Source organism: Dama dama, chromosome 22 (assembly GCF_033118175.1).
Source record: "Dama dama isolate Ldn47 chromosome 22, ASM3311817v1, whole genome shotgun sequence".
NCBI lineage: Eukaryota > Metazoa > Chordata > Mammalia > Artiodactyla > Cervidae > Dama > Dama dama.
Genome location: NC_083702.1, coordinates 1169768 through 1182298, shown reverse-complemented (window position 1 = coordinate 1182298; position 12531 = coordinate 1169768). Strand labels below are relative to the sequence as shown.

The 12531-nt window shown below is 60.8% G+C and overlaps 1 protein-coding gene across 5 annotated transcripts in view; it reads right to left on the bottom strand.

The window, feature by feature from the left end:
• Positions 1–3660: 3660 nt before the first annotated feature.
• BRD1 (bromodomain containing 1) overlaps positions 3661–12531 on the bottom strand; it is a 36277-nt gene continuing 27406 nt past the window's right edge. For 2 of the 5 annotated variants that reach the window (XM_061124311.1, XM_061124310.1), the window contains exons 8-13: positions 11407–11886; positions 6529–6670; positions 6049–6176; positions 5675–5784; positions 5204–5358; positions 3661–4782 (exon numbers count right to left, since the gene is read on the bottom strand). In XM_061124311.1, the coding sequence (XP_060980294.1) occupies positions 4599–4782; positions 5204–5358; positions 5675–5784; positions 6049–6176; positions 6529–6670; positions 11407–11886 (1199 nt within the window). In that variant the 3' untranslated portion in view covers positions 3661–4598. Of the gene's footprint in view, positions 4783–5203; positions 5359–5674; positions 5785–6048; positions 6177–6528; positions 6671–11406; positions 11887–12531 lie in introns of those variants that run through there. The other 3 variants (XM_061124312.1, XM_061124313.1, XR_009689703.1) reach the window with 3 other exon arrangements.

Below are 12531 nucleotides of genomic sequence, written 5' to 3'. Positions count from 1 at the left end.
CGACCCGAGGCCGTTCCCGCAACCCCTGCTGCCCGGCCGTGGAGCGGAGACCGGCCGTCCGCTCCGCGTGCCCCACCTTTTATACGGGAACCAGGAGCGGCTGGACGCTCATTGGTCCTTGTCGGACCCCAGGCTGGACTCCCGCCCACCCGGTCTCGCCTTGAGGGAGCCCCTGGGCTGCCCGGCTCGCATAGTCCCCGCAGATGCAGGCGGGCGCCCCCTCTGACTAGCAGGGCACACAGCGTCCCCCTCCCGCGTCAGGGGGCGAGGCCGCGAGGACCCCCGTGCACTGCGTCTCCGTCCGCCCCGGCCCTCCCCTGCAGGCGGACGCCGAGGGCGCTGCCAACAGCGGCTCGTCCCAGATTCTGCCGCCTGACAGATCGCTTCTCGCGGTGGGCACGGCTCGGCTCGGCGATCAGGCAGCGTCGGAGCCGGAAGGGCTCCGGCCAGATGACGGGCGTGGGGTCCGACCGGCTCGGCCTCGCGTCCTCCAGCTGCCAGGGGCGCTCGTCCCCGCGCCCCGTCTTGCTTCTCTGCCCTCCGACGGTTTAAAATCGCCTCTATGGCGCCACTGTAATTTGCATTTCTACTACTATGCGTGAAATTCAGCATTTTTTCAACATGTGTAGAGCCAATTGTATTTACTTAACTGTGAAACGCGTCTAGTGTTTGCCCATTTTTTTCTGTCCTATTGGTGAACTATTGGGCTTCCCAGGTGGCGCTCGTGGTCAAGAATCCACCTGCAATGCAGGAGGAGAATACAGGGAACTCAGGTTCCATCCTTGGGTCGGGAAGATCCCCTGGAGAAGGAAATGTCAACCCACTCCAGCATTCTTGCCTGGAGAATCCCATGGACAGAGGGGCCTGGTGGGCTACAGTTGATGGGGTGTCAAAGAATCAGACACAACTGAAGTGACTTACCACACACACATCACATAAAGTCTTCAGGGTTCATGGTGTTGATGAAAAATTAACCAGTCAAGCTACAAAAGAAATGGAACATTTTATTTGAGCCAAATTTGAGGATTATAACCTGGGAAGGATATGTCAGTAAGCTCTGAGAACTGTTCTGCCCAATATATGTCAAGGCACAGTGATACAAGGTTTTTGAGACCTTATATCTCAACCTTGAGGGTTGGACATCAAATGACTTATTGACAATTTACACAACCCAGATCTAAGTGTCATCATGGCCCCTCAGGAGATTAAGAAGGGATTTATCTTTAAGGAGTTGTCTTGCTGATGCTGGGAGAGTATCGGTTTTCATGGTTGAGCAGGTATTTCTGCCAGTGGGGAAAGTTTGGTCGATGCCTACTGCAGACACACCATACACAAGCACAGTAGGGGAAGAAAGGGTCCAAAGGGTAGAGAACACTTTTTGTACAAACTTTTGTCTTGCCATAAAATATGAATTGCATTTCACAACAGGAAAACTCTGTGCTTGCTCCATCAATCCTGTGGCTCTGCCGCTCTCCACATGACCCAGAATGGCTGCTCTGGCTCCAACCACCACATCCACATTCCAGCCAGCAAGAGGAAACTCCTCCCACCTGGAGGACATTTCCTGAAGTGGTGCTTCCAGTTACTTACCGTCTATCTGGTCCCCAGGCCTCACTGAGCTGCAAGGGAGCCTGGAGGTGTGGCCTTTATTTCAAGAGGCTTCATTACAACACACAAGCAGAGTGCAGTGGGGGAGGCTGGCTGGCATCTCAGCAGCAAATGCTGTAGCACAGCATTTGGGTGCTACAAGAACTGGGTTCTGGAAGCCTGGGGCTCAAGGACGAAGCTGGGGGCCTCAACTGCCCAGCGATGGTGTTCCCTGGGGGGTCCCAGGAGGGGCTGGGGTCTGAGTGAGGGTGGCAAGACCTGACCCCACAAGTTCTTGGGGTGTGGGGGGTGTGAACAGTCTCCCCAGCCTTGGGTCAGCCCATGGTTTGCAGGGAAGGGTTTGGGGGAGACTGCTGCTTCCTCCTCCGAGATGCCAGATGTACCTGGTCCAGGAGTGGGGCGTCCACCCTACCCACAGAGCAGGCCTGGAAGGGGGCCAGGAAGACACATCTGGGATGGAGGGCCCCACAGAGGGCGTGCAGGGGGGGGCAAGGATCCCTGCCCGCTTCAGTGCTGCCCACGGGACCGAGGGGGAGCCGCACCATCGGGGACCCTGTGAGGGGACAGGTCAGGAGCCCCAGCCCCGTAACGAGCACCGTCTACACTGCCTTGAACACAGAACGCCCCAGGACAGGCTGAGGGCTGGATGCCCGGGCCGCACTTGGGGGGCTCAGGCTCCACCGCCTGGACCAGGAGACCCGTGTCCAGTCTCTGGCCCTGTGGCCTCAAGTTGGTGGGGCCAGGGCCCCAAGCAGGAACACACAGGGTTAACTGCAGGGCCCGAGACCAGTCCAAGGGCCCCCAGCCACCCCTGCGGATCCCCACACGCCGGTCCCCTGAGACCTGGCCCCTCCCCACACAGCCCCTGGGAAAACCTGCTCCCCTCCACCAGCCCCCACACTGCCCACCCGAGGCCCTGTCTCCACCGGGCCCAGGACACCTCCACATGACCCAGGGCCGAGACCCCGAACACAGGTGGCCCCTCTTTAAACCGCCCTGCGAAGGACAGAATTCAGAGTCTCTATGAGATGTTCCACCCTGCTAAGAGACAAAGAGCAGGACCCAGTGAGCAGCGTGCCCAAGCTGGCCAACACCCCCAGCGGGCACACACCACCCTGCACCCGCTCCAAGCTCTCATCCACCCCGCTCTGCACTCATGTCTGACAGAGAGAGATGGGGAAAGAAGACGAGCTGGAAGCAGTGAGAGCAGCACAGGCTGGAGTCTGGCCCCAGAGACTAGACTTTGGACAAATCCTCCCAACTGTAAAACATCTGCAGCCTGGAGCCCCAGGGCCCTCGGGGCGCGACCCAAGCTAAGGACACAGGTGCCCTCAGGCCCGGGCAGGGTCCACCAGCAGCCCCACCCACCACGGCCCTGCCCAGGGTGGGGGGCCAGGCCGAGCTTCCGAGACGGGGGCTCCCTGGGGCTGCCCTCCGTCAGAGGAGCCGGTGCCAGGCTGGGCACTCCTGGCAGGGTGAGGAGCGGCGATGCCAACGTCCGTGCCAATACCGAAAACCTGGGCAGACGGGCAGGCTGCACGCAGGCAGGGCCAAGCGGGCGGCCCCAGGAGGTGAGGGCCAGCCCCAGACGGGGGCAGAGCAGGGGTGCGGGAGACCCCACCCCCCCACAAGCACAGGCCCCGGGCGGGAGGGCTCTGTCCCTCTCGTCTGCCTCAGATCATGACCAAGGCCGCCCCGCGGCGAGGCAGTCCCAGCGGGCCATCCACAAGGACCCCGGGTGCCAGCAGAGAGAAGGCAGCCGTCAGACACGGGACAGAGCTATCCAAGGAAGATGTTTTATTTTCAAGTTTCTATGGAAATGTTACAAACAATGGAAACTGAAAAGAAAAAAAAACATTTAAAATTTCAAACTAACATTTTAAAATAAAGAATATGATTAGGTGAAATAATAAATAACGACACCCCAGAACACTGTGAGGTGAAGGGGGGCACGGGCCAAGGGCAGGCCTAGGCCGGGGGCACCCTCCCCGAGGGCTGCCGGCCCGCGCCCGCTCGGCGTTCTAGGGAGGCAGGAATGAGAGGGCCACACCATCCAAATCTTGACTTTATTTTTTTTAATATAAAAAATGCAATTTTGGAAACCCACCCTACCTTTTCCCCTAACATAATGCTTTTACCTCTTAAAAATAAAAATAAAGTACTAATTCTATATACATCACATGTACCATACAAAAATGTATCCAAAGTTTCTATTGCTACCAAAGTGTTCTAAATTAAAACAAGTTACAGAAAGCCCCTCATTGTAAACAAAAGATTACAAGTTACAAAATCAAAGCACACACAGCCAGAGTCATTTATACAATAACCAACATCCTGCTCCCAAAGCAAGTTGAATTTTTATGTGCCTGTATAAAAATGCATATCAATATACTTCTGCAAATTTATTTTTCATTATAAAGCAAATGAATACACTTTCTACAATAAATAATCCGCTGGGAGGCACACCGTGGGAGGCTGGCAGGTGGACAAGGCGGCGGGGGAGGCCCAGGAGGCCCGGCCCGGCCCTCACGGAGGCGGCGGAGTGTTTTTGGTGATTTGCGAGTGATGCACGCGGCATAAATTTATTCTCCACTTCTTTCCACAAAGTACCATTCAAAATAATGTCATTTTCTTTCTTAAAATACACATTTGTCATTGTAAATGTACATCCCGTCTATTAAATAAGTGGTACTCTGTGTAAAGAGTATGATTTACAAAATTATTAAACATTCAAAAGTCTTAAAAAAAAAAAAAAAAAAAGAGCTAGAGATGGAAGAAAGGACGGCAGCAGCGCCCCCCGGCGCCCTGTGAGGGGCACGGAGCGGCGCCCGGGACGCGCCCACGCCGTCAGGGCGCCCAGATGGGGATGGGTCATAGAAAACCGGGAAAGAAAACCTCGCCCTCCCTGGAGAAAGGACTCAACCACACCTAAGACGCAGAATAAGTTACGTGGGGCTGTTGAGCATGCGCACTGCGCACGGCGGCCGCACTCAGTCTATGTCGCTGAGGTCGCTGGCCGGCTCGCCGTGCACGCGGCTCAGGTGGCTCATGGCGCGGTCGAAGGCGACCCGCACGGCCTTGCGGATGCTCGAGTTCCTGCCCTCCATCATCTTCAGCTTGTCTATCGTCTCGTCGATACCCAGAGGGACCATCTTGGACTTCGGAAGCCACTGCCTTTAAGGAAGAAAATGGACTGTGAGGCCGGAGCACGCCAACCTGCCCCCACCAACCCCGCACACACCCGGCCCCCGCCGCCCCCGCCTGACCGCCAGGCACACGGCACACAACACCGCTCCCCAGCAGGCAGAGGAGGGCAGAGTAGCCCAGCGGAACCCAGCAGGGGCGGCGGCTGGGGGACGCAGGGTCAGCAGCACGGCCCCACCACCTGGGGACCGCTGGCCGCCCCCGCACAGGGTGGTCTGGCCTCAGACGGGCCTCGGGGTGGGGGCTGCGGAGGAGCCTGGAGCCGCAAGGCCATGTGGCCTCGGCGGGAGCAGCCTTTGCAGAGACAGGATCTGGGGGCCCCGCCCTCGCCGGCCCCGCCCGCAGCAGTGGTGGCCCAGGGCCCCCTCGCGCGCAGCAGGGCCGCGCTCACCAGCTCCGCTTGTTGTCGAAGAAGAGCACGAGGAAGAGCTTCTCGTCGGCCTTCGTCTGCATGTGCTCCCCGATCTTCAGCACGTCCAGCGGCGGGGCCGGGATGGTGACCCCGTTGTGGTGGCCAGGCACACGCGGCATCTTAGGGTCGATGATCTGCAGAGGGAGGGCGCGAGGTCACGGCGCAGGCCGCAGACAGAGGAGCTCTGGGCGGGAAGGGACGCCAGCCACACCCCGACCCTGAGACCCCGACACCCCAATCCCAACTCTGAGACCCACACCCTGACTCCCTGAGGCCCCGACACCCCGACTCCCCAACACTCTGAGACCCCGACTCTGACACCCCGACACCGCACGGGGTCTCCCGGGACACCCGTCCCAGCGGTGCTGGGGTGGCCCCAGGCCCGGCAACAGGGAGACACAGCCCCAAGGCTCAGCGCCTGCGCACCCCAACCCACCCACCCGCGCTCACCAGGGCCGGGTACGAGGGGTAGCCGCTGCACTTGGCCCACACGACCTTCAGGGGCTCGAGGACGGAGGCAGCCGCGTCGGTGGAAATCCACATGCTATTCTGACCGACCTCTGGGGAGAAAGGTGGGGAAGAGGGGAGTCACGGCAGGGCCCTCAGGACCCGCTGGGCTGCCCCTAAGATCCCCTGGGCACCAGGACAGGCCCAGCTTGAGGGCTCAGGAGCCCAGGGGACATGGATGGCCCGGGGCGGTGTCTGGATGGGGGGGGGGGGGGGCTGCCTCTGCAGCTGCGCCCCTTCCCCGCTCCGCAGCCCCACCCAGGCCTCTGGGTTCAGGCACCTCCCCCTCCGCGCGGGGCTGGCAGGCGCGGACTCACCAGCGGCGATGCGCGCCGCCTTGGCATAGTTCCCGTTCTCGATGCAGGAGATCAGCTCGCTGCGGCCCTCCAGCGTGTGCCTGCGCACCAGGGCCGGCTTGCCGCGGCCGCACTTCGGAGCACTGAAACTTCGGGGGAAGCGGACAGACTGTCAGTACCCAGAGCACGGGGGTGCAGGGCGTGGGGGTGCTTAGGGGAGGCAGTGTGGGCTATAGCCACTTTTTTTTGGCTCCACCACGTGGGATCTCAGTTTCCGAACCAAGGACCAGCCCGGGCCAGGCAGTGAGAGTGCCAGGTCCTAACCACGGGACCAGCAGGGACTCCCAGCCATCACCGTGACCGACCAGGACTGGGGGAAGAGGCCCCGCACAGACGTGGCCGATACGTTCGCAAGCTGCGCTCAACTCTCACGCCGTGTCTTCCCCACGTGTGAGCTCCACAGCGCAGGTGGCGGGGAGCAGGCACACCCCGGGGGCCCACCTGGCGTCGCAGAGCGGGCTGCTGCTGGAGGAGATGCTGGACTCGGAGGCGCAGCGGCGGCGGGGCGCGGCGGTCCTCCCTGGAGCACCGCCCAGCTCCGGCTCCTGCTCACCCCGCGCGGCCCCAAAGCCATTGGTGAGACCTGGAAAACAGGCGTGCACGTGGCCCTGAGCTCACCAGCTCTCTAAATTGGGACAACGCAGACAAACATGCCCTGCAACCCACACCCAGCGCGCCCGGTATGTGGAGACAGACAGACGCACGGAAGAGGGGGAACCGAGTGGAAACACAGATCCCACAAAGGCAAAGAGAGACACCGGCTATTCCTTCCTGGTCGCTCCAGCCCCAACAACCAAGGCCCTGAGCCTGCGAGGGGACGGCGGAGGCTTCCAGGGGATCTGCACATCCCCAGCGAAGGAAAACCTTCTTCCAAAACAAAGCACAAGCAGGGTCCCCAGCCCTTCAGAGCCTCTGAGACTCAAGACGAGCATCTGGTCCACGTGGGACCCTTGTGTCCGGAAGCCACTGAAACCGACCCTTCCACAGTACACAGGAGGCCAGGAGGCCCAAGAGCAAGTGGTCCACAAGCCCACAGCATCACGCAGTAGTAGGTCGAGGAGGACCTCGAAGCCAACCTCAGATCCTGCCCCAGAAGTCCACGCCAGCAGGAGGGAGGGAGGGCACTGAGCCCCACCTGCCAGGTCACAACGGGCCGGGAGCCTGAGGGTGCCTGGCGCCGCCCGGCCCGGCCCAGACCCTCTGGGCGACGGCTGCAAGGGGGACATGACTCTTCCCCCAGAAGAATCCCACTCCTCACGCTTCGAAAACTTAAAAATCCATTTCTTTAAAAATGTTTTGAAGGAGTTGGCTGATTACCAGTTTTTTCATCTGCTGTACATACTTCTCTGTAAATAAAGGGAGATGAGGAGACCCTTTACCAGACAGCAGCAAAGATGCAGAGGCAGAGCACGCTTTCCGCTCCCAACAGAACGAAGGCCCGCCCGCAGTGAGCCAGTCAGACGGCCTGCCCCTCTGCCGGACTTACACCAAGCCTAGCATGTTCTCTTTTCAACCCAAGTCTTATTTATAAGTAGTAACCGCAAGGAGACAAGGGTGTTACACTCATTTTTGGAACCTGGACCAAACCACCCTGAGAAAGCGAGCATTCGTCTCAGCTCAGGTGCCAGGTCCCTGGGCGCAAGCTGTGCAGCAGGGGCTCCGAGACCCCACCCGCACCCCGGGAGGCCCCCGGACGGCCCCTGACGCAGGGCCAGGCCAGGGTCAAGGGTGCTCAGCCGTGGAGCTGCTGAAGCGGAGCCAGGGGGCCGCCCACCCCCCGAGCTGCTCAGCTGCCTTTCCTGGCAGACAGGAGGAGGACCCCAAGTGGGTGACGGGCAGCCTCAACACCTGACAGGCACCCCGCCCCTGGGAAGGCCTTGGCGAGGGGTGAGTGGGGCCTGCCGTCCACAGCCCCAGCGCACAGCGGGAGACAGCAGCCAGGAAGGCCAGGTCTCCCGAGGGCGGGAAAGCGGGGAGACGGACCCAGCCCCAGGACACCAAGCACATCCCGGGGAGACGGCGCTGACCGCCGTGCCCACGTGCATGCGGTGACGAGTGACACCAGAGGGGGCGGCCCCGCTGGGAGGCACGGACACAATGCACGCCTCCCCCGCCCAGGGCAGCGAGCAAGCCACACCGTCTTCCACACGCTGCCCGCTGAGCGGCAGACAAGCCCAAGGGCACGAGGCCGCGTGGCTGGAGCAGGGCCAGGCTCCGCAAGCTGCCCCACGCGGCCCAGAGACCTCGCGGGGGCGGAAGTGACACGGCAGGCGCCCACACAGGGTCCCTCTGAGACACCAGCAGTCAGGTCAGGGCCCAGTCAGAGGTGGCTTCGGGGACAGGCCAAAGCCCCCAGGGTCCCTGGGAATCAGAGCCAATGCCCCAGATGACAGGCACCCAGGATCTCAAACCCCCCTCTCCGCCCCAAAAACGGACAGGCCGAGTGGGGAGCCCTGGCCCAACTGGAGATGCCGGTCAGCGGGGGCACAGCGACCATCCTGAACCCTCGCTCCACGGGAACAGGAGGCCTCCAGGTGCTCCGGCAGGCGTGCTGGGCGCCAAGCTCCACTTGCCACGCCCGCTGCCCACACGCAGGGCGCCCCGGGCACGGGGCCGCAGCCGGCCTCTCGGAGCAGCAGTGTCAAGTGCTGGGTACCCATTTTGGTTACAAGTTTTTATTTTTAGTGTTGGCAATGGAATTGCATTTTGGGGGTTTCTCCACCTTTCAATGAAAACACAGATGCACAGCACGTCGGATCCCGATGCCCTGCTCGTGCCCAGACCGGCTCCAAGAAGACGCAGCAGCAGGAAGGCCGGCGGGCCCCGGCAGGGGGTGCCCCCAGGCCCAGGGACAGGCCGTCCGCTCCCGGCAGCAGGCACTCGGCGTGGTGACAGAGACAGAGTTGTACCACCTGGAGACTGGGGGCTGAGCGAGGAGCCGGAGGAGAAGCAAGGGGGCAGCAGAAGCCAGGAGGCCAGCGCTAACAGCAGACAGCCAGGGCGGACGGTGCCGACACACGTGGGCCAGGGCGGGGCGGCCGCGCGGTCGTTCCTGAGCCCAGCCCCAGCTCCACCCCGGTCCTCTCAGCCGGTCCGGTGCCGGCCGAGGGCAGGCCAGGTCTCTGTCCACGGCAGTCGTCTGTGGAGGCAGGGCTCCGCGGGCACCTCGGCCCGAGCGTCTGCACAGGCAGCCCGTGCGCAGGGAGGCCACGCGACGTCCCAGCCAGCTTGAGCGCCCGCGGGCGGGCAGGGCGGGCGGCCCGGCTCCTCCAGGGCTGCGTGTGGGTTTTGTGTGGCGCTTCCAAAGCCATCCACAAGGACTGGGCAACGTGCAAGGATGCGGGGTCCTTCCGCCTTCTCCAGTCCAAGGTGAGCAAGAGAGAACAACTAGGGTCCAAAGAGTGAACTACCCCGCATGTTAGTAGTTAAAATGAGAACCTGGAAGACAGCGAAAAAGCCGTTTAGTCTGACTGAAGGCCCCGCGGACCAGACTCCGCCCTGAGCAGCGCGCACGCCGGGAGCCACGCAGCAAGTGTCGCGAGAGGCCGGGCGGCAGCACGGAGCCCGGCCCGGGCCAAGACTCGGCGGGCAGACAGCGCGGGCCCCGGAGATGTGGCTCCAGGAGCAACAGCCAGCGCGATGACCCCCAGGGGCACCTCCAACGAGAGGCCCACGTGCCCGGAAGAAGGGAGGCCTTGCCGCACGCAGTGGACACCAAGGACTTCCTACGAGGCACACAGATGGCTCTCTGGGAAAAGCAGAAAGCTGGGAATGCCCACGTCCCGAGACCATGAAGTCTGTGGCCTGGAGCCACGGAGCCCGCCAGACGCCCGGGCAAGGCCACGCCGGGGCCGGGGGCCACGCCGGTCGGTGCCAAACAGACCCTTAGGACAAACCGCGCATGGAAGACAGAAAACGCCGCTGTCTGGAGAGGAAGAAAGGGCTCTGCCTGAGCCAGGCCGCATGGCGGGCACCTCTGACATGCCCAGCCCACTCACAAGGCCTCCGGAACCACCTTCCAGAGTTGCCACCACCCCTGAGAACCTGCAGCATCCTTGGCTCAGGGCTGGCAGCAAAGGAGCAACGTGGTTTCTACAGAGACCTCTGCGGAGGGAGCCCAGAGGCCCCAAAAGTCCAGCAGCCAGAGACCCACAAGGCCACAGGTCCGAGGCTCGGACACTTAGGGCACTCGGGACCTGGCAGTCCCGCCCCACCAGCTTCGCCAGGGCCCTGACCACAGGGCGCTGGTCTGACTCGCCTCCTGGCAGCAGGGGAAGCTGCAAGGAGAATCCCAGCAACATAAAACCAAGCTGAGAGTCTCCCACTAAGCCTAGGTGAGAAGGGCCCCTGCCATGAAGGGACCCATCTGAACCTGTATCCTGGACACTCACGCAGCCCACAGAACTCTAACAAGTTACCAAAAATTACCAACTTGATATCAACCCATCAAAATAAAAGCACTGTACTTACTGGGAAGTGTATTATCTAATAAAACTAGTTAACGTGCACAAGTTCACTCTGGCGACAAGAAGACTGGTCTGTCCGTCAAGGTGCAGGAGACACACCTCCGTGAAAGCCGGGCGCTCGCCCACCCCGCGGACACGCGACTCAAATCCAAGCAGCAGAGGGGAGGACGCACTTCTCCGCGTGGCTGTGACCGACGCACCGACAGCTCACGCCACGGCTCCGATCCACGGCAAGCATGCCTCCAGAGACCCCCACAGCACAGCCACCGTGGAGGGGACGCGAGGGTGACCGACGGCTAGTTCACCAACACGGAAGCCCCGCGCCCCTGCCGGGAGGGCCGCAAACAAGCTGAGCGCAGGAGAGCCCAGGCGCCCGGTGTAAACACAGCCTGGGGGACCCCTGAGGAGTGCAGGCACGCGGATGTGAGTCCATCAGACAGACCTCGGCCCTGAGACCTTCGTGGTAGCCAGCAGCACGTTCAGGCTGTCTCAGCAGCAGACAGCTCAACACACGGGAATCAACCACGCCACGCAGCACAGTGGCAGCAGGAGGACGGCACGCCACGTCCACCCGGGCCCGCAGGCTTCAGGAGCGGTGCCCGCCGCCCGCACCCACACACCCACCAGTTGGGGGCCTCCCGGGAAGGGACCAGCAGGGCCCCCAGGCCAAGCCGACCCCGGCCCTCGGCCACCCTGATGTGGCGCCACCTCAGGCCTGCAACTGGGCGCTTTTCAAAGAGAAACAGCGTCTGTCTCCTCACGTGGACCACAAAGGCCGCACACCGGCCTGGAGGCACCCCCCCCCCCCGCCCGACTCTGCCCGAGACTGGGAGCACACGGCGGCGCGATTTACCTGTGTCCAGGCGCTTTCCCGGGGACCCCTCCTCCACCTCAGAGTCGCCGCAGGTGCTTCGCGACCTTTTTCTTGGCTGCAGAAGAGTCTCCAACCTCGGAAGGACTACAGACAAAAAGGTTTTGGTCCCTAGCTGAGGAGAAGTTGGCTGGGTTTCAGTGTTCTTGGCAGACTTTGGGGGGCTTACACTTTTCGATTTGCAGAAGAGAACAGAGGTGCGTCTGTTTACATCGCTCGATGGCTCCGCCCCCGGCGCAGCGCCACTACGGGCGAGGGTGGGCTCTGGAGAGTGTCCGCTTAGCAGCGCGCTCTGAGTGCAAGTGCTATGTGACTCATTACCAAATGTGACTCTTTTGGGCAGTTTACTCTGCTCTGGGTGGAGTTCTACTGGGTTGAGGGTTGGTGGTTCTGAGTTAGGCTCCGAGTTTGAAGGAAGAGGTAATGCATCTGATGGTTCAAGTTTAGGGGGAGATTTATCTCCTGAAAAAATTATAAATAAAGTGATTTTTGAAAGCTGATAATTATCAAAGCTATCATAAAACTTACTATAATTGTGAAGTCCACCAAAATACTAATTCAATCAAGGAAACACAGCATCACACATAACTGTCTACAAGCAGCCGCGCTCACACTGCGCGCGTCCCTGACGCCTGGCCGGCGCCTGCACCCAGGGCCCAGAGGCTCCCTGAGACCTCCGCACATGCGCCAGCCCAAGACATCATTCGAGTTCATGACAGTCGCTGCAATCGACATTCACTTACCTTGAGGAAGAAAAATATGCCAGGTAACTAAGGGGGTCTAAGCGGGCATCCCCACAGTCCTGACCTGGTCCACAAGGTTAGCAGACAGAAGGAAACAAGCGTGTGAATCTGGTTTCTGACCAGGGCATTCTACGTCAACGTCAAGAACAGGGAGCGGTGAGTGGCTGAGAACGCTCCAGAAAACCCCCCATCGGTTCTCAGACCGTGCCACCTTCAGAAACATTATAATCCAAGTTCGTCATTTTAAATCTGACTTGAAAGATAAAAACACAATCTTTGGACAAAGACTATCTTAGCCTCGTTAGAAACACTTTTACAAATTACAAAAAAACAAGAAGCCTGAGAGCCAGTGCATTAGCCCCGG